This window comes from Pezoporus occidentalis, unplaced genomic scaffold, assembly GCF_034315485.1.
Source record: "Pezoporus occidentalis ecotype Australia unplaced genomic scaffold, CSIRO_AGI_Poc_V1 ctg1559, whole genome shotgun sequence".
NCBI classification, from domain to species: Eukaryota; Metazoa; Chordata; class Aves; order Psittaciformes; family Psittacidae; genus Pezoporus; species Pezoporus occidentalis.
In genome coordinates, this window is record NW_026913382.1 from 1 (window position 1) to 19,187 (window position 19,187).

The following is a 19,187-nucleotide window of genomic DNA, read 5'->3' on the forward strand; positions in this document are numbered from 1 at the left end:
CCAATCACACACATCCATCCCCATCCCCATCCATCCCCATCCCATCCGCACCCGCCCCCCAAGTCCCCCCCCCCGCACCATCCGTGGCTGTCGGGGGAGTTGACGTTGGCTCCGCTGGCGATGAGGAACTCCACGATGCCGTAGTGGGCGCCGCAGATGGCGTTGTGCAGCGCCGTGATGCCCTCGTCGTTGGGCTGGCTCGGGTCGTTCAGCTGCGGCGACACGCAGCGCCGTCACATCACACCCGCACAGCACCCACACCGCACCCACAGCACCCACAGCACCCGCACAGCACCCACACCGCACCCACACCGCACCCACAGCATCCACACCGCACCCACAGCACCCACACAGCATCCACACCGCATCCACAGCACCCACACAGCATCCACACAGCACCCACACAGCGCCGTCACATCACAGCCGCGCACCCACACCGCACCCACAGCACCCACAGCACCCACACAGCGCCGTCACATCACACCCGCGCACCCACACCGCACCCACACCACACCCACACCGCACCCACAGCACCCACAGCACCCACACAGCACCGTCACATCACACCCGCACAGCACCCACACCGCACCCACACCACACCCACACCGCACCCACAGCACCCACACAGCGCCGTCACATCACAGCCGCGCACCCACACCGCACCCACAGCACCCACACAGCACCCACACAGCGCCGTCACATCACACCCGCACAGCACCCACACCGCACCCACACCACACCCACACCGCACCCACAGCACCCACAGCACCCACACAGCGCCGTCACATCACACCCGCGCACCCACACCGCACCCACAGCACCCACACAGCATCCACGCAGCGCCGTCACATCACACCCGCACAACACCCACACCGCACCCACAGCACCCACAGCACCCACACAGCATCCACACCGCATCCACACCACACCCACAGCACCCACAGCACCCACACAGCACCCACACCGCACCCACAGCACCCACACAGCATCCACACAGCGCCGTCACATCACACCCGTGCACCCACACCGCACCCCCACAGCATCCACACCGCACCCACACCGCACCCCTGTGCCCCACAGCACCCCGATGGCACCCCCACCGCACCCACACCACACCCACACCCCCACACCGCACCCCCACAGCATCCACACCGCACCCACACCCCCCCACCGCACCCCCACCGCACCCACACCGCACCCCCACAACACCCCCTGTGCCCCACGGCACCTCCATGGCACCCCCACCGCACCCCCACTGCACCCCCACAGAACCCCCACGGCACCCCTGTGCCACCCCCTGTGCCCCACGGCACCCCCACCGCACCCACACCGCACCCACACAGCAACCTCTGTGCCCCACAGCACCCCCTGTGCCCCACAGCACCCCCACGACACCCGCACAGCACCCCCATGGCACCCCCACAGCACCCACACCGCACCCACACCCCCACACCACACCCCTGTGCCCCACAGCACCCCCACGACACCCGCACAGCACCCCCATGGCACCCCCACAGCACCCACACCGCACCCCCACCGCACCCACACAGCAACCCCTGTACCCCACAGCACCCCCACGGCACCCCTATGGCGCCCCTGTACCCCACAGCACCCCCACAGCACCCCCACAGCACCCCTGAGTCCCACAGCACCCACACAGCGCCCTGAGCCCCAAGGCAGCCACATGGCACCCTGCTGCCACCCCCTGTGCCCCACAGCACCCCATGTGCCCCACAGCACCCCCACGGCACCCCTGTGCCCCACGGCACCCCCACAGCACCCCCTGTGCCCCACAGCACCCCCACAGCACCCCCTATGCCCCACAGCACCCCCACAGCACCCTTGAGCTCCACAGCACCCGCACAGTGCCCTGAGCCCCGCGGCACCCGCACGGGACCCCCTGTGCCCCACAGCACCTCCTGTGCCTCACAGCACCCCTGTGACCCACAGCACCCCTGTGACCCACGGCACTCCCACAGCACCCCTGTGACCCACAGCACCGCACAGCGCCTGGAGCCCCACAGCACCCACACAGCACCCCTGTGCCCCAGGACACCCGCACGGCACCCCCTCTGCCCCACGGCATCCCCACAGCACCCCCTCTGCCCCACGGCACCGCCGCAGAGCCTCTGTGCCACCCCCAGAGCACCCTGTGCCCCAGTGTTCCCCAGAGCACCCCACTGCCGCCCTGTCCCCTCTGTATCCCAGTGCCACCCCGAGAGCATCCTTCTGTCCCCTCCATCACCCCACAAGTGCTCTCCTCATCACCCCCAGCCCGCATCCACCTGGCCCCTGACCCCGCATCCCCGGGTCCCTCTCCCCGCATGCCCCGGTCCCCGTCTCCCGTCTCCCGGTCCCTGTTCCCGCATCCCCCTGGTCCCTGTTCCTGCATCCCCCCGGTCCCTGATCCTGCATCCCCCTGGTCCTGGTCCCTGTTCCCACATCCCGGTTCCTGTCCCCGCATCCCCCTGGTCCCTGATCCCGCATCCCCCTGGTCCCGGTCCCTGTTCCCGCATCCCGGTTCCTGTCCCTGCATCCCCCTGGTCCCTCTCCCCGTATCCCCCTGGTCCCGGTCCCTGTCTCCCTGTCCCTGTTCCTGCATCCCCCAGCCCCCTGCATCCCTGTTCCCGCCCCCATCCTGGTCCCTGTTCCCACCCCCCTGTCCCTGTCTCCCGCATCCCCCTGGTCCCCGATCCCGCATCCCCTTGGTCCTGGTCCCCACATCCCGGTCCCTGCCTCCCGCACCCCCCAGTCCCTGTCTCCTGCATCCCGGTCCCTGTCCCCGCATCCCCCTGGTCCCCACATCCCGGTCCCTGTTCCACATCCCCCGGTCCCTGTCTCCCGTATCCCGGTCCCTGTCTCTGCATCCCCCTGGTCCTGGTCCCCACATCCTGGTCCCTGTTCCCGCAGCCCCCGGTCCCTGTTCCCGTATCCCGGTCCCTGTTCCTGCATCCCCTGGTCCCGGTCTCCCGTATCCCGGTTCCTGTTCCTGCATCCCCCCGGTCCCTGTCCCCGCATCCCCCGGTCCCTGTTCCCACATCCCCCTGGTCCCTGTTCCTGCATCCCCCTGGTCCCTGTTCCTGCATCCCCCTGGTCCTGGTCCCTGTCCCCACATCCCGGTTCCTGTCCCCGCACCTCCTGGTCCCTGTTCCCGCATCCCCCCGGTCCCTGATCCTGCATCCCCCTGGTCTTGGTCCTTGTTCCCACATCCCGGTCCCTGTCCCCGCATCCCCCCGGTCCCTGTTCCCGCATCCCGGTCCCTGTCCCCACATCCCCCCGGTCCCTGTTCCCGTATCCCGGTTCCTGTCCCCGCATCCTCCTGGTCCCTCTCCCCGCATCCCCCTGGTCCCGGTCCCTGTTTCCCCTATCCCGGTTCTTGTCCCCGCACCCCTTGGTCCCTGTTCCCACATCCCGGTTCCTGTCCCCTCATCCCCCTGGTCCCCGATCCCGCATCCCCCGGTCCCTGTCTCCCGTATCCCGGTTCCTGTTCCCGCACCTCCCGGTCCCTGTCCCCGCATCCCCCTGGTCCTGGTCCCCACATCCTGGTTCCTGTTCCCGCACCCCCCGGTCCCTGTCTCCCGCATCCCGGTCCCTGTTCCCACATCCCCTGGTCCTGGTCTCCCGTATCCCGGTTCCTGTTCCTGCATCCCCCTGGTCCCTGATCCCGCACCCCCCGGTCCCTGTTCCCGCATCCTGGTCCCTGTTCCTGCATCCCCCTGGTCCCTGTTCCTGCATCCCCCTGGTCCTGGTCCCTGTCCCCACATCCCGGTCCCTGTCCCCGCATCCCCCCGGTCCCTGTTCCCGTATCCCGGTTCCTGTCCCCGCATCCCCCTGGTCCCTCTCCCCGTATCCCCCTGGTCCCGGTCCCTGTCTCCCCTATCCCGGTTCTTGTCCCCGCACCCCCTGGTCCCTGTTCCCGCATCCCCCTGGTCCCTGTTCCCGCATCCCGGTTCCTGTCCCCGCATCCCCCCGGTCCCCGATCCCGCATCCCCCTGGTCCTGGTCCCTGTTCCCGCATCCCGGTTCCTGTCCCCTCATCCCCCTGGTCCCCGATCCCACATCCCCCTCGTCCTGGTCCCTGACCCCCCGGTCCCTGTCTCCCGTATCCCGGTTCCTGTTCCTGCATCCCCCTGGTCCCTGTTCCCACATCCCGGTCCCTGTCCCCGCATCCCCCCGGTCCCTGTCCCCGATCCCGCATCCCCCCGGTCCTGGTCCCCGATCCCGCACCCCCCGGTCCCTGTCTCCCGTATCCCGGTCCCTGTCTCCGCATCCCCCTGGTCCTGGTCCCCACATCCCGGTCCCTGCCTCCCGCACCCCCCAGTCCCTGTCTCCTGCATCCCGGTTCCTGTTCCCACATCCCCCGGTCCCTGTCTCCCGCATCCCGCTCCCTCTCCCCGCACCCCCCTCTCCTGCCCCCCGCCATCCCGGTCCCGGTGCGGCCTCACCTCGGCCACCGCCTGCTGCACCACATCGAGCTCCCCGGTGAGCGCCGCGTCCAGCAGCAGCACGAGCGGGTTCAGCCGCACCCGCGCCCCGGGCCGCTTGCGGGGGGAGGCCGGGTCCCGCAGCGCCGAGCGCAGCTCCTGGACCCCCCCCCCCCACAAACACCGGTACCGGGAGCGGCGTCAGCGGCCGCCGGGGGAACCCCGGGGCACCCGAAGGACCCCAGGAGCACCCAAAGGACCCCAGGAGCACCCAAAGGACATCAGGGTCCCCCCAGGAGCACCCAAAGGACCCCAAGACCCCCCCCAGAAGCACCCAAAGGACCCCAGGAGCACCCAAAGAACTCCAAGTTCCCCCCCCAGGAGCACCCAAAGGACCCCAAGACCCCCCCCCAGGAGCACCCAAAGGACCCCAAGTTCCCCCTCAGAAACACCCAAAGGACCCCAGGAGCACCCAAAGGACCCCAGGAGCACCCAAAGGACCCCCAGTCCCCCCCACTCAGAAGCACCCAAAGGACCCCAGGAGCACCCAAAGGACCCCAAGTTCCCCCCCCAGGAGCACCCAAAGGACCCCAGGAGCACCCAAAGGACATCAGGGTCCCCCCAGGAGCACCCAAAGGACCCCAGGAGCACCCAAAGGACCCCAAGGTCCTCTCCGGGGCACCAAAAGGACCCCAAGTCCCTGCCCAGGAGCACCGAAAGGACCCCAAGTTCCCCCCCCCCAGGAGCGCCCAAAGGACCCCAGGAGCACCCAAAGGACCCCCAGCTGCCCAGGAAGCACCCAAAGGACCCCAGGAGCACCCAAAGGACCCCAAGTCCCCCCAGAAGCCCCAAAGGAGGAGCACCCAAAGGACCCCAGGAGCACCCAAAGGACCCCAAGTTCCCCCCCCCAGGAGCACCCAAAGGACCCCAGGAGCACCCAAAGGACCCCCAGCTGCCCCCCTTTGGAAGCACCCAAAGGACCCCAAGTCCCCCCAGAAGCACCCAAAGGACCCCTGGAGCAAGTTCCCCCCCCCCAAGCACCCAAAGGACCCAAAGGACCCCAGGAGCACCCAAAGGACCCCCAGTGCCCCCCCCCAGGAGCACCCAAAGGACCCCCAGTCCCCCCCCTTCGGAAGCACCCAAAGGACCCCAAGTTCCCCCCCCCCAAGGAGCACCCAAAGGACCCCAGGAGCACCCAAAGGACCCCCAGTGCCCCCCCCCAGGAGCACCCAAAGGACCCCCAGTCCCCCCACTCAGAAGCACCCAAAGGACCCCGGGGTTCCCCTCTCTCTCTCTCACCGGGGCGGGCGCGGGGCTGTCGGGTTCCGGTTCCACGGGGGGACTTTGGCGACCTTCACCGTGCGCGGCTCCGGCTCCGGCCCCGGCTCCGGGCTCGGGTTCCCCGGTAGCGGCGGCGGGGTTTGGGGGTCCCCCCCGGTGCAGGAGCTTGGTGATGAGCTCCTGGTACTGCCGGGCCCGGGGGGGGGGTCCCGGGCTCTGCTCCATGGACCCGCGGCGCTTGAGCGGCCGCGGCATCTCCGCGAGGGAGCGCGCAACGGCGCGGAACTCCGGGTCCCGCTGCGCCTCGGCGGGGAGCAGCGGCTGCAGCCGGGTCGGGCTCAGCGGCCGCGCCACGGCCTCGCCCGGCTCCGGCACCTCCGGATCCAGCTCCGAGTCCGCCTCCGGCAGCGACGGCTCCGGAGGAAGCGGTCGGGAAGGGACCGAGGCTGCGGGGGAACGGGGAGGGAGGAGGAGGAGGAGGAGGAGAAGCCGTGGGGACACGAGGGAGACATCATGGGAGCCCCCCCCAGAGACCTCATGGGACCCCCCCAGAGACCTCATGGGACCCCCCCCAGAGCCTTCATGGGACCCCTCCCCAGAGACCTCATGGGACCCCCCCAGAGACCTCATGGGACCCTCCCGGATCCCCCATGGGACCCCCCCCCCAGAGCCTTCATGGGACCCCCCCCAGAGACCTCATGGGACCTCATGGGACCCCCCCAGAGACCTCATGGGATTCCCCCCCAGAGACCTCATGGGACCCCCCCAGAGACCTCATGGGACCCCCCCAGAGACCTCATGGGACCCCCCCAAAGACCTCATGGGATTCCCCCCCAGAGACCTCATGGGACCCCCCCAGAGACCTCATGGGACCCCCCCAAAGACCTCATGGGACCCCCCCCCAGAGACCTCATGGGACCCCCCCGGATCCCTCCTGTGACCCCCCAGAACCCCTCCTGTGACCCCCTCGGATCCCCCATGGGACCCCCCCAGAGCCCCCCTGTGACCCCCCCGGATCCCCCATGGGACCCCCCCAGACCCCCCCTGGGACCCCCCGGGAGCCCTCATGAGACCCCCTCGGAGCCCCCCTGTGAACCCCCGGAGCCCCTCTGGGACCCCCCACGGAGTCCTCCTGTCACCCCCCCGAACCCCTCCTGTGCCCCCAACGCTGCAGCCCCCAAAACCCCCTGTGCCCCCAACCCCCCCCTGTGCCCCCCAAACCCCCCCTGTGCCCCCCTCCTGTGCCCCCAACGCTGCAGACCCCAAAACCCCCTGGGCCCCCAAACCCTTCCTGTGCCCCCCCAACCCCCTGTGCCCCCCAACCCCCCCCTCGCACCCCCAATGCTGCAGCTCCCCCCCCCCCCCATCCCTCACCTTCCCCGGGGGGCAGCGCAGGTCCCTGGGGCTGCTTCTGCGGTGCCCTCGCCGCGGAGGGGGGGGGTCCGAGGGGCAGCGCCCGGGGCGCGCCCCCCCCTTGCTCCCAGAACGCGTTTTGGAGCTTGAAGATCACCGAGAGCGGCAGCGGCTTCTGGCGGGGGGGGCGCGGAGCGGCGGGGGGGGGCACCGGGATGCGGGACACGGGCCAGGCCCGCGGCAGGGACCCGGCCCCCCCGCGCCGGAACGGCCCCTCCGGGCCCCGCCGCTCCCCCGGGGGCAGCTTGAAGTTGCGGGGCAGGGTGGAGCTGTGCCCGCCATAGGCGGCGTCCTGCGGGGCATCGGTGTGAGCGGGGAGGACGGAACCCCCCCCCCATAACCGGCCCCTGCGCCCATCACCCGGCATCGGGGCTGCGGGACCCCAGGACCAGCCCCTGCGCCCATCACCCGGCATCAGGGCTGCGGGACCCCATAATCAGTCCCTGCGCCCATCACCCGGCAGCGGGGCTGCGGGACCCCCAGAACCGGCCCCTGCGCCCATCACCCGGCATCGGGGCTGCGGGACCCCATAATCAGTCCCTCTGCGCCCATCACCCAGCATCAGGGCTGTGGGACCCCATAACCAGCCCCTGCGCCCATCACCCGGCATCGGGGCTGCGGGACCCCATAATCAGTCCCTCTGCGCCCATCACCCAGCGTCGGGGCTGTGGGACCCCATAACCGGCTCCTGTGCCCATCACCCAGCGTCGGGGCTGTGGGACCCCATAATCAGTCCCTGCGCCCATCACCCGGCATCGGGGCTGCGGGACCGCCATAACCGGCCCCTGTGCCCATCACCCAGCATCGGGGCTGTGGGACCCCATAATCAGTCCCTGCGCCCATCACCCGGCATCGGGGCTGCGGGACCCCAGGACCAGCCCCTGTGCCCATCACCCAGCGTCGGGGCTGCGGGACCCCATAACCGGCTCCTGTGCCCATCACCCAGCGTCGGGGCTGCGGGACCCCATAACCAGCCCCTGCACCCATCACCCAGCATTGGGGCTGTGGGACCCCATAATCAGTCCCTGCGCCCATCACCGGGCATCGGGGCTGCGGGACCCCATAATCAGTCCCTGCGCCCATCACCCGGCATCGGGGCTGCGGGACCCCATAACCGGCTCCTGTGCCCATCACCCAGCGTCGGGGCTGCGGGACCCCATAACCAGCCCCTGCACCCATCAAACGGCAGCGGGGCTGCAGGACCCCCATAACCGGCCCCTGTGCCCATCACCTGGCATTGGGCCTGCAGGACCCATAACCGGCCCCTGCGCCCATCACCCAGCATCAGGCCTGCAGAACCCCCATAACCAGCCCCTGCACCCATCAAACGGCAGCGGGGCTGCGGGACCCCCACAACCAGCCCCTGCGCCCATCACCCAGCGTCGGGGCTGTGGGACCCCATAATCAGTCCCTCTGCGCCCATTACCGGGCATCGGGGCTGCTGGACCCTAGGACCAGCTCCATGCACCCATTACCCGGCTTTGGGATGTGGGATTCCCTAGAACCAGCACCTGCGCCCATCACCCTGCATCAGGGCTGCGGGACCCCAGGACCAGCCCCTGCGCCCATCACCCAGCATCAGGCCTGCGGGACCCCATAACCGGCCCCTGCGCCCATCACCCGGCATCAGGCCTGCAGGACCCATAACCAGCCCCTGCGCCCATCACCCTGCATCAGGCCTGCAGGACCCCCAGAACCAGCCTCTGCGCCCATCACCCGGCATCAGGCCTGCAGGACCCATAACCAGCCCCTGCGCCCATCACCCGGCATCAGGCCTGCAGGACCCATAACCAGCCCCTGCGCCCATCACCCGGCATCAGGGCTGCGGGACCCCATAACCGGCCCCTGCGCCCATCACCCGGCATCGGGGCTGCGGGACCCCCATAACCGGCCCCTGCGCCCATCACCCGGCATCAGGCCTGCAGGACCCAGAACCAGCCCCTGCGCCCATCACCTGGCATCAGGCCTGCAGAACCCCCATAACCAGCCCCTGCGCCCATCACCCGGCATCAGGCCTTCAGGACCCCGACAAGCGGCCCCTGCGCCCATCACCCGGCATCAGGCCTGCAGAACCCAGAACCAGCCCCTGCGCCCATCACCTGGCATCAGGCCTTCAGGACCCCTACAACCGGCCCCTGCGCCCATCACCCGGCATCAGGCCTGCGGGACCCCCATAACCAGCCCCTGCGCCCATCACCCGGCATCAGGCCTGCAGGACCCATAACCAGCCCCTGCGCCCATCACCCGGCATCGGGCCTGCAGGACCCATAACCGGCCCCTGCGCCCATCACCCGGCATCAGGCCTGCAGGACCCATAACCGGCCCCTGCGCCCATCACCCGGCATCAGGCCTGCAGGACCCCCAGAACCAGCCCCTGCGCCCATCACCCGGCATCAGGCCTGCAGGACCCATCACCCGGCATCAGGCCTGCAGGACCCATAACCAGCCCCTGCACCCATCACCCGGCATCAGGCCTGCAGGACCCATAACCGGCCCCTGCGCCCATCACCCGGCATCGGGCCTGCAGGACCCCCCCCTCCCCAGCTCTCACCTTGCCCCCTCCGGCCCCATCCAGGCTCGACTCCCTCCATGGTGACAGCATCAGCCCCAGGGATGGAGTGGGACCTAACGGGGGGGGGGGAAGGACAACACAAAGGGGTCAGGAGCACCCCAACCCCCCCCCAGGGCACCCCAAAACAGCTCTGGAGCCCCCCCCCCCAGAACCGGCCCCCCCCATTGCTCACGGTCGAACCCCCCCCCGCTGGGGGGCTTCTTCTCATAGACCAGGTCCAGGTCGGACTCGTTCCAACCCTTCGGGGGGCGCCGCTTGAGCACGGAGTCATCTGGGGGGGGACACGGAGCTGAGGGACCCCCCCACGGCCATGGGGATGGGGGCACCCATGGGTGGATTGGGGCACCCATAGGTGGGAATGGGATGGGGGCACCCATGGGGATGGGGACACCCAAGGATGGATTGGGGCACCCATAGGTGGGAATGGGATGGGGACACCCAAGGAGGGATTGGGGCACCCATAGGTGGGAATGGGATGGGGGCACCCATGGATTGGGGCACCCATAGGTGGGAATGGGATGGGAGCACCCATGGGTGGATTGGGGCACCCATAGGTGGGAATGGGATGGGGACACCCAAGGATGGATTGGGGCACCCATTGGTGGGAATGGGATGGGGGCACCCATGGGTGGATTGGGGCACCCATAGGTGGGAATGGAATGGGGCACCCATGGATGGATTGGGCACCCATGGATGGATTGGGGCACCCATAGGTGGGAATGGGATGGGGGCACCCATGGGGATGGGGAAACTTATGGATGGACTGGGGACACCCATGGATAGGAATGGGATGGGGGCACCCATGGGGATAGGGACACCTATGGGGATGGGCCGGGGACACCCATAGGGATGGGGACACCCAAGGATGGATTGGGGCACCCATAGGTGGGAATGGGATGGGAGCACCCATGGATGGATTGGGGCACCCATGGATGGATTGGGGCACCCATAGGTGGGAATGGGATGGGGGCACCCATGGATGGATTGGGATGGGGGCACCCATGAGGACACCCATGGATGGATTGGGATGGGGGCACCCATGGATGGATTGGGATGGGGACACCCATGGATGGATTGGGATGGGGACACCCATGGGTGGATTGGGGCACCCAATGTTGGGATTGGGATGGGGCACCCATGGTGATGGATTGGGATGGGGCACCCATGGGGACACCCATGGATGGATTGGGATGGGGTCACCCATGGATGGATTAGGATGGGGACACCCATGAGGACACCCATGGATGGATTGGGATGGGGACACCCATGGGGACACCCATGGATGGATTGGGATGGGGACACCCATGGAGATGGGGACACCCATGGGAACACCCATGGATGGATTGGGATGGGGACACCCATGGATGGATTGGGATGGGGACACCCATGGGGACACCCATGGATGGATTGGGACGGGGACACCCATGGATGGATTAGGATGGGGACACCCATGGGGACACCCATGGATGGATTGGGATGGGGACACCCATGGATGGATTGGGGCACCTATGGATGACACCCATGGATGGATTGGGATGGGGACACCCATGGATGGATTGGGATGGGGGCACCCATGAGGACACCCATGGATGGATTGGGATGGGGACACCCATGGGGACACCCATGGATGGATTGGGATGGGGACACCCAGGTGGATGGGGACACCCATGGATGGATTGGGATGGGGGCACCCATGAGGACACCCATGGATGGATTGGGATGGGGACACCCATGGGGATGGGGACACCCATGGAGATGGGGACACCCATGGGGACACCCATGGATGGGAATGGGATGGATGGATTGGGATGGGGACACCCATGGGGACACCCAGATGGGGATGGGGACACCCATGGATGGGATTGGGATGGGGGCACCCATGGGGATGGGGACACCCATGGATGGATTGGGATGGGGACACCCATGGGGACACCCATGGATGGATTGGGATGGGGACACCCATGGATGGATTGGGATGGGGACACCCATGAGGACACCCATGGATGGATTGGGATGGGGACACCCATGGGGACACCCATGGATGGATTGGGATGGGGGCACCCATGAGGACACCCATGGATGGATTGGGATGGGGACACCCATGAGGACACCCATGGATGGATTGGGATGGGGACACCCATGAGGACACCCATGGATGGATTGGGATGGGGACACCCATTGGGACACCCATGGATGGATTGGGATGGGGACACCCATGGATGGATTGGGATGGGGGCACCCATTGGGACACCCATGGATGCACTGGGGATGCCTTAGGATTGACGGGGGACACCCCGGGCGTGGAGCCCCCCATGGGATCATCACCACCCCCACCCCCACCCATACCCAGGTCTATCCCCCCCCCGACCCCCCCCCCCCCCTCACCCTGTGCCCGGAAGGCCGCGGCCCCCCCGCCGATGGACGGGTAGAGCCCGTGCATCTCATAGGGGGGGGGCGCGAGGGGCCGGGGCCCCCCCCCCATTCCCAGCAGCTCAAAGGGGCGGAGGGGGGGGCGCGGGGACGGGGCTCGGCCCCCCCCGGGCACCGCCAGCAGCTTGGGCCGGGGGGAAGGGGCCCGATCCTCGCCCTGCAGGAAATGGGGGGCCCGGGGGGAGCCGGGGGGGCCCAGCGCGTCCCCCGCCCCCTCGGGGGTCTCCAGGCTCCTGCGCGCCAGGGGGGAGCGGCTCCGGCCGGGAATGTCCTGGGATGGGGATGGGGATGGGAACAGAGCGGGAGAGTGGGGGGGGGTGTCCCCGTCCCCATTGCTGCAACGCCCCCCTCCAATCCCTGCCACCCAATCCCCATCCCGACAATTCCCACCCCAATTCCCACCTCCCAATTCCCATCCCCTGATTCCCACCTCCCACTAATCCCCATCCCGACAGCTCCCATCCCAATTCCCATCCCTCAATCCCCATCCCAACAATTCCCACCCCAATTCCCACCCCAATTCCCATCCCCTGATTCCCACCTCCCACTAATCCCCATCCCGACAGCTCCCATCCCAATTCCCATCCCTCAATCCCCATCCCAACAATTCCCACCCCAATTCCCATCCCAACAATTCCCACCCCAATTCCCATCCCAATTCCCATCCCCTGATTCCCACCTCCCACTAATCCCCATCCCGACAGCTCCCATCCCAATTCCCCCCCCTCAATCCCCATCCCAACAATTCCAACCCCAATCCCCATCCCAACAATTCCCACCCCAATTCCCACCTCCCAATTCCCCCCCCTCAATCCCCATCCCAACAATTCCAACTCCAACCCCCATCCCAATTCCCATCCCTCAATTCCCACCCCAATTCCCACCTCCCAATTCCCACCCCCCAATCCCTATCCCGACAATTCCCACCCCCCAATCCCTATCCCGACAATTCCCACCCCAATTCCCACCTCCGAATTCCCCTCCCCAATCCCCATCCCAACAATTCCAAACCGAATTCCCATCCCCCAATTCCCACCTCCTAATCCCCATCACGACAATTCCCACCCCGACAATTCCCATCCCAATTCCCATCCCTGAATCCCCATCCCAACAATTCCCACCCCAGTTCCCATCCCCTGATTCCCACCTCCCAATTCCCATCCCTCAATCCCCATCCCAACAATTCCCACCCCAACAACTCCCAATACCCAATTCCCACTAATTTCCACTCCTAATTCCCACCTCCCAATCACCATCCCAACAATCCCAACAACTCCCACCCCCAATTCACATCCCAACAATTCCCAACAATTCCCACCCCCCAATTCCCATCCCAACAATTCCCATCGCAACAGCTCTGACCCCCAATTCCCAACAATTCCCACTCCCCAATTCCCATCCCAACAATTCCCATCCCAACAATTCCTACTCCCCAATTCCCACCCCCCAATTCCCATCCCAACAATTCCCACTCCCCAATTCCCATCCCAACAATTCCCACCCCCAATTCCCAACAGTTCCCACTCCCCAATTCCCATCCCAGTAATTCCCACCCCAATTCCCAACAATTCCCACCCCCAATTCCCATCCCAACAATTCCCACTCCCCAATTCCCATCCCAACAATTCCCATCCCCCAATTCCCATCCCAACAGCTCTGACCCCCAATTCCCACCCCCCAATTCCCATCCCAACAATTCCCATCCCAACAATTCCCATCCCAACAGCTCTGACCCCCAATTCCCAACAATTCCCACTCCCCAATTCCCATCCCAACAATTCCCATCCCAACAGCTCTGACCCCCAATTCCCACCCCCCAATTCCCATCCCAACAACTCCCCCCCCAATTCCCAACAATTCCCATCCCAACAATTCCCATCCCAACAGCTCTGACCCCCAATTCCTACCCCCCAATTCCCATCCCAACAGCTCTGACCCCCAATTCCCACCCCAACAACTCCCCCCCCAAATTCCCAACAATTCCCACTCCCCAATTCCCATCCCAACAATTCCCATTCCCCAATTCCCAACAGCTCTGACCCCCAATTCCCACCCCCTAATTCCCATCCCCCAATTCCCATCCCAACAGCTCTGACCCCCAATTCCCACCCCCAGTTCCCACCCCCAATTCCCATCCCAACAATTCCCATCCCAACAATTCCCATCCCAACAATTCCCATCCCAACAATTCCCATCCCAACAATTCCCCCCCCCCAATTCCCCCCCCCCCCCCAATTCCGCCCCATTCCTACCCTGGGGGGGGGCCCTGGCCCGTCGCTCCACAGGGATTCCAGCTGCCGGGACAGCTCATCCACCTTGGCCACGGCCGTGTCCAGCTCCACCTGCTTCAGGTCCATGTGCTGCATGGCCAGCGCTGGGGGGGGGGGAACATGTGGGGCAGGGGAAGGGGGGGTCAGCCTGCACCCCATAGCGTGCCCCACAGCACCCTATGGCTGCCCCCCCCTTACACTGGAAGGTGAGGTCCAGCAGGTCCTGAGCGCTCTGCAGCCGCTCGCTCGCCATCGCGATACCTGCAGGGGGGATGTCGCGATAGTGGGGGGGGGACACACACACGACACAGGACACACACCCCCCCCCCCCCCCGCACCCCAATCCCTTGGGAACGCGGGAGCGGGATGTGCCGGGGCCCGTTCTCCGCATTAGCATAATTAGCAGTAATTAACGCATCGCAAGGAGCCGGCGCCGCCCCCCCCCCCGGGCACGGCGCTGATTTGGGGGGGGGGGGAACCCCCTCTTTTACACTGGGGTCACCCCATGGGGGGGGGGGTATAGAATAGGGACCTCCGCACCCATGGGTGCCCCATGGCCAAGGGGGGGTTTTGGGGTACCCCCCCCCCCCCCCCGCCGCCGCGGCCCCCACCCCGGCGGCTCCGCCCCGGCCCGGTTCTCGCCCCCGGGGACAGCGGACGAGCCCCGGCTCGCCCGGGCCGGGCGGGGAGGGGAGGGAAGGGGGGGACGGGAAAGGAACCGGCACCCGAAAACACAGCCCAGGGACCCAAAACGGAGAGAAATGAGCCCAAAACTGAGCCCAGAGACCCAAAACTGAGCAAAATGACCCAAAACTGAGCCCAGAGACCCAAAACTGAGCAAAATGACCCAAAACTGAGCCCAGAGACCCAAAACGGAGCAGAATGAGCCCAAAATGAGCCCAGAGACCCAAAACGGAGCGGAATGAGCCCAAAATGAGCCCAGAGACCCAAAACGGAGCGGAATGAGCCCAAAATGAGCCCAGAGACCCAAAACGGAGCAAAATGAGCCCAAAACTGAGCCCAGAGACCCAAAACTGAGCGGAATGAGCCCAAAACTGAGCCCAGAGACCCAAAACGGAGCGGAATGAGCCCAAAATGAGCCCAGAGACCCAAAACTGAGCCCAGAGACCCAAAACGGAGCGGAATGAGCCCAAAATGAGCCCAGAGACCCAAAACGGAGCGGAATGAGCCCAAAATGAGCCCAGAGACCCAAAACGGAGCGGAATGAGCCCAAAACGGAGTGGAATGCCCCCAAAATGAGCCCAGAGACCCAAAATGGAGCGAAATGCCCCCAAACCCGAGCTCAGAGACCCCAAACTGAGAGAAATGACCCAAAACTGAGCCCAGAGACCCAAAACGGAGAGAAATGAGCCCAAAATGAGCCCAGAGACCCAAAACGGAGCGGAATGAGCCCAAAACTGAGCCCAGAGACCCAAAACGGAGAGAAATGAGCCCAAAATGAGCCCAGAGACCCAAAACGGAGCGAAATGAGCCCAAAATGAGCCCAGAGACCCAAAACGGAGCGAAATGAGCCCAAAACGGAGTGGAATGAGCCCAAAATGAACCCAGAGACCCAAAACGGAGTGGAATGAGCCCAAAACTGAGCCCAGAGACCCAAAACGGAGCGGAATGAGCCCAAAATGAGCCCAGAGACCCAAAACGGAGCGAAATGGGCCCAAAATGAGCCCAGAGACCCAAAACGAAGCGAAATGAGCCCAAAATGAGCCCAGAGACCCAAAATGGAGCGAAATGCCCCCAAACCCGAGCTCAGAGACCCCAAACTGAGCAAAATGACCCAAAACTGAGCCCAGAGACCCAAAACTGAGCAAAATGAGCCCAAAATGAGCCCAGAGACCCAAAACGGAGCGAAATGACCCAAAACTGAGCGAAATGATGACAAAATGAGCCCAGAGACCCAAAACTGAGCGAAATGCCCCCAAACCCGAGCTCAGAGACCCCCAACTGAGCAAAATGACCCGAAACTGAGCCCAGAGACCCAAAACTGAGTGAAATGACCCCAAAATGAGCCCAGAGACCCCAAATCAGAGCCCCGAGCCCCCAGACTGAGCCAAATGCCCCCAAAATGAGCCCAGAGACCCCCAAACTGGACCTGGGCACCCCAAAACAGGGCCGGCACCGCGGGGCGCCCCCGCTGCACCCCAACAGCCGAAACCGAGCCCAGCACCCCAAAACCGAGCCCAGCACCCCAAAACTGAGCCCAGCACCCCGAAACTGAGCCCAGCACCCCGAAACGGACATCAACACCATGAAAATGACCTCAGCACCCCAAAACTGATCCCAGCACCCTAAAACCGGACCTCAGCATCCCAAAACTGATCTCAGCACCCTAAAACCGGACCTCAGCATCCCAAAACTGAGCCCAGCACCCCAAACCGGACCTCAGCACCCCTAAACTGAGCCCAGCACCCTAAAACTGACCCCAACACCCTAAAACCGGACCCGGCAGCCTGAAACTGAGCCCAGCACCCCAAACCGGATCTCAGCACCCCTAAACTGAGCCCAGCACCCCAAACCGGACCTCAGCACCCCAAAACTGAGCCCAGCACCCCTAAACTGAGCACAGCACCCTAAAACTGACCCCAACACCCTAAAACCGGACCCGGCAGCCTGAAACTGAGCCCAGCACCCCAAACCGGACCTCAGCACCCCTAAACTGAGCACAGCACCCTAAAACTGACCCCAACACCCTAAAACCGGACCTCAGCACCCCTAAACTGAGCCCAGTACCCCAAACCGGACCTCAGCACCCCTAAACTGAGCCCAGCACCCCAAACCCGACCTCAGCACCCCTAAACTGAGCACAGCACCCTAAAACTGACCCAAACACCCTAAAACCGGACCCCGGCACCCCGAAACTGAGCCCAGCACCCTAAGACTGACCCCAGCACCCTAAAACCGGACTCCAGCACCCCAAAATTAACCCCAGCACCCTAAAACTGGACCCCAGCACCCTATAACCAGACTCCAGCACCCCAAAACTAACCCCAGCACCCTAAAACTGGACCCCAGCACCCCGAAACTGAGCCCAGCACCCTATAACCGGACCCCAGCACCCTAAAACTGGACCCTAGCACCCTATAACCGGACTCCAGCACCCCAAAACTAACCCCAGCACCCCGAAACTGAGCCCAGCACCCCAAAACAAACCCCAGCACCCTAAAACCGCCCCCAGCACCGCAAACCTGACCTCAGCACCCCAAAACTGACCCCAGCACCTCAGGGTGCGACCGAAGCACCCCGAAACTGACCCCGGCACCCTATGGTGCCCCCCCAGCAATCCGAACCGGACCCAGGGCACCCAAAGTTGCTCCCGTACCCAACCCCGCACCCAAACCGGGGCACCCAAAGGTGCCCCCGCACCCCCCCGCACCCGAACCGGACCAGGGGCACCCAAAGTTGCTCCCGTACCCCCCAGCACCCCAAAACAGAGCCCAGCACCCCATGGTGCAACCCCCGCACCCGAACCGGAACAGGGGCACCCAAAAGCTCTCCCGCACCCCCCCCCCCACCCGAACCGGAACCAGGCACCCAAAGTTGCTCCCGTACCCCCCCCCGCACTCGAACCGGACCCAGGGCACCCAAAGGCTCTCCCGCACCCGAACCGGACCCAGGGCACCCAAAGTTGCTCCCGTACCCCCCCCCGCACCCAAACTGGGGCACCCAAAGGCTCTCCCACACGGCCCCCCGGAACCGAACCGGACCAGGGGCACCCAAAGGTGCTCCCGTACCGCCCCCTGCACCCGAACCGGGGCACCCAAAGGCTCTCCCGCACCCGAACCGAACCAGGGGCACCCAAAGGCTCTCCCGCACCCGAACCGGACCCAGGGCACCCAAAGGCTCTCCCGCACCCGAACCGGACCCAGGGCACCCAAAGTTGCTCCGCACCCCCCCTTCCCCCCGCACCCAAACTGGGGCACCCAAAGGCTCTCCCACACGGCCCCCCGGAACCGAACCGGACCAGGGGCACCCAAAGGTGCTCCCGTACCGCCCCCTGCACCCGAACCGGGGCACCCAAAGGCTCTCCCGCACCCGAACCGAACCAGGGGCACCCAAAGGCTCCCCCGCACCCTCTCCCGCACCCGAACCGGAACACCCAAAGGCTCTCCCGCACCCGAACCGGACCAGGGGCACCCAAAGTTGCTCCCGCACCCCCCCTTCACCCGAACCGGACCCAGGGGCACCCAAAGGTGCTCCCGTCCCCCCCCCCGCACCCGAACGGGACCAGGGGCACCCAAAGGTGCTCCCGTCCCCGCCCCGCACCCGAACCGGACCCAGGGGCACCCAAAGGTGCTCCCGCCCCCCCCCCCGCACCCGAACGGGACCAGGGGCACCCAAAGGTGCTCCCGTCCCCCCCCCCCGCACCCGAACCGGACCAGGGGCACCCAAAGGCTCCCCCGCACCCCCCCCGCACCCGAACCGGACCCAGGGGCACCCAAAGGTGCTCCCGTCCCCCCCCCTTCACCCGAACCGGACCCAGGGGCACCCAAAGGCTCCCACGCACCCGAACCGGACCAGGGGCACCCAAAGGCTCCCCCGCACCCCCCCCCGCACCCGAACCGGACCCAGGGGCACCCAAAGGCTCCCCCGCACCCCCCCCGCCCCCCGTTTCCCACCTGGGGGTCGGTGCCGGAGCCGCGCCCGCGTCCCCTCCGCCCAATTCCAGAGCTCTGGATCACGCGGGGGAGGCGCGGAGCGGGGGGGGGCCGCGCCCTGCGCCCCAGGGTGCGGGAGCGGAGCGGAGCGGGCGGGGGGTGCCTGTGCCTTTAAACGCGGCCGC

General features: G+C 66.2%; 1 protein-coding gene across 1 annotated transcript; it reads right to left on the bottom strand.

The window, feature by feature from the left end:
• Positions 1-78: 78 nt before the first annotated feature.
• PPP1R13L (protein phosphatase 1 regulatory subunit 13 like) lies at positions 79-19,141 on the bottom strand (the record flags this gene model as incomplete). The annotated part of the gene is made up of 10 exons (XM_062611708.1): positions 19,024-19,141; positions 14,588-14,650; positions 14,372-14,493; positions 12,075-12,390; positions 9,862-9,960; positions 9,669-9,742; positions 7,028-7,409; positions 5,723-6,150; positions 4,445-4,582; positions 79-212 (listed from the first exon to the last, which is right to left on the bottom strand). Coding segments are annotated over exons 2-10 (1,748 nt in total), but the record flags the coding sequence as incomplete, so codon positions are not given.
• Between the last annotated feature and the right edge of the window lie 46 nt (positions 19,142-19,187).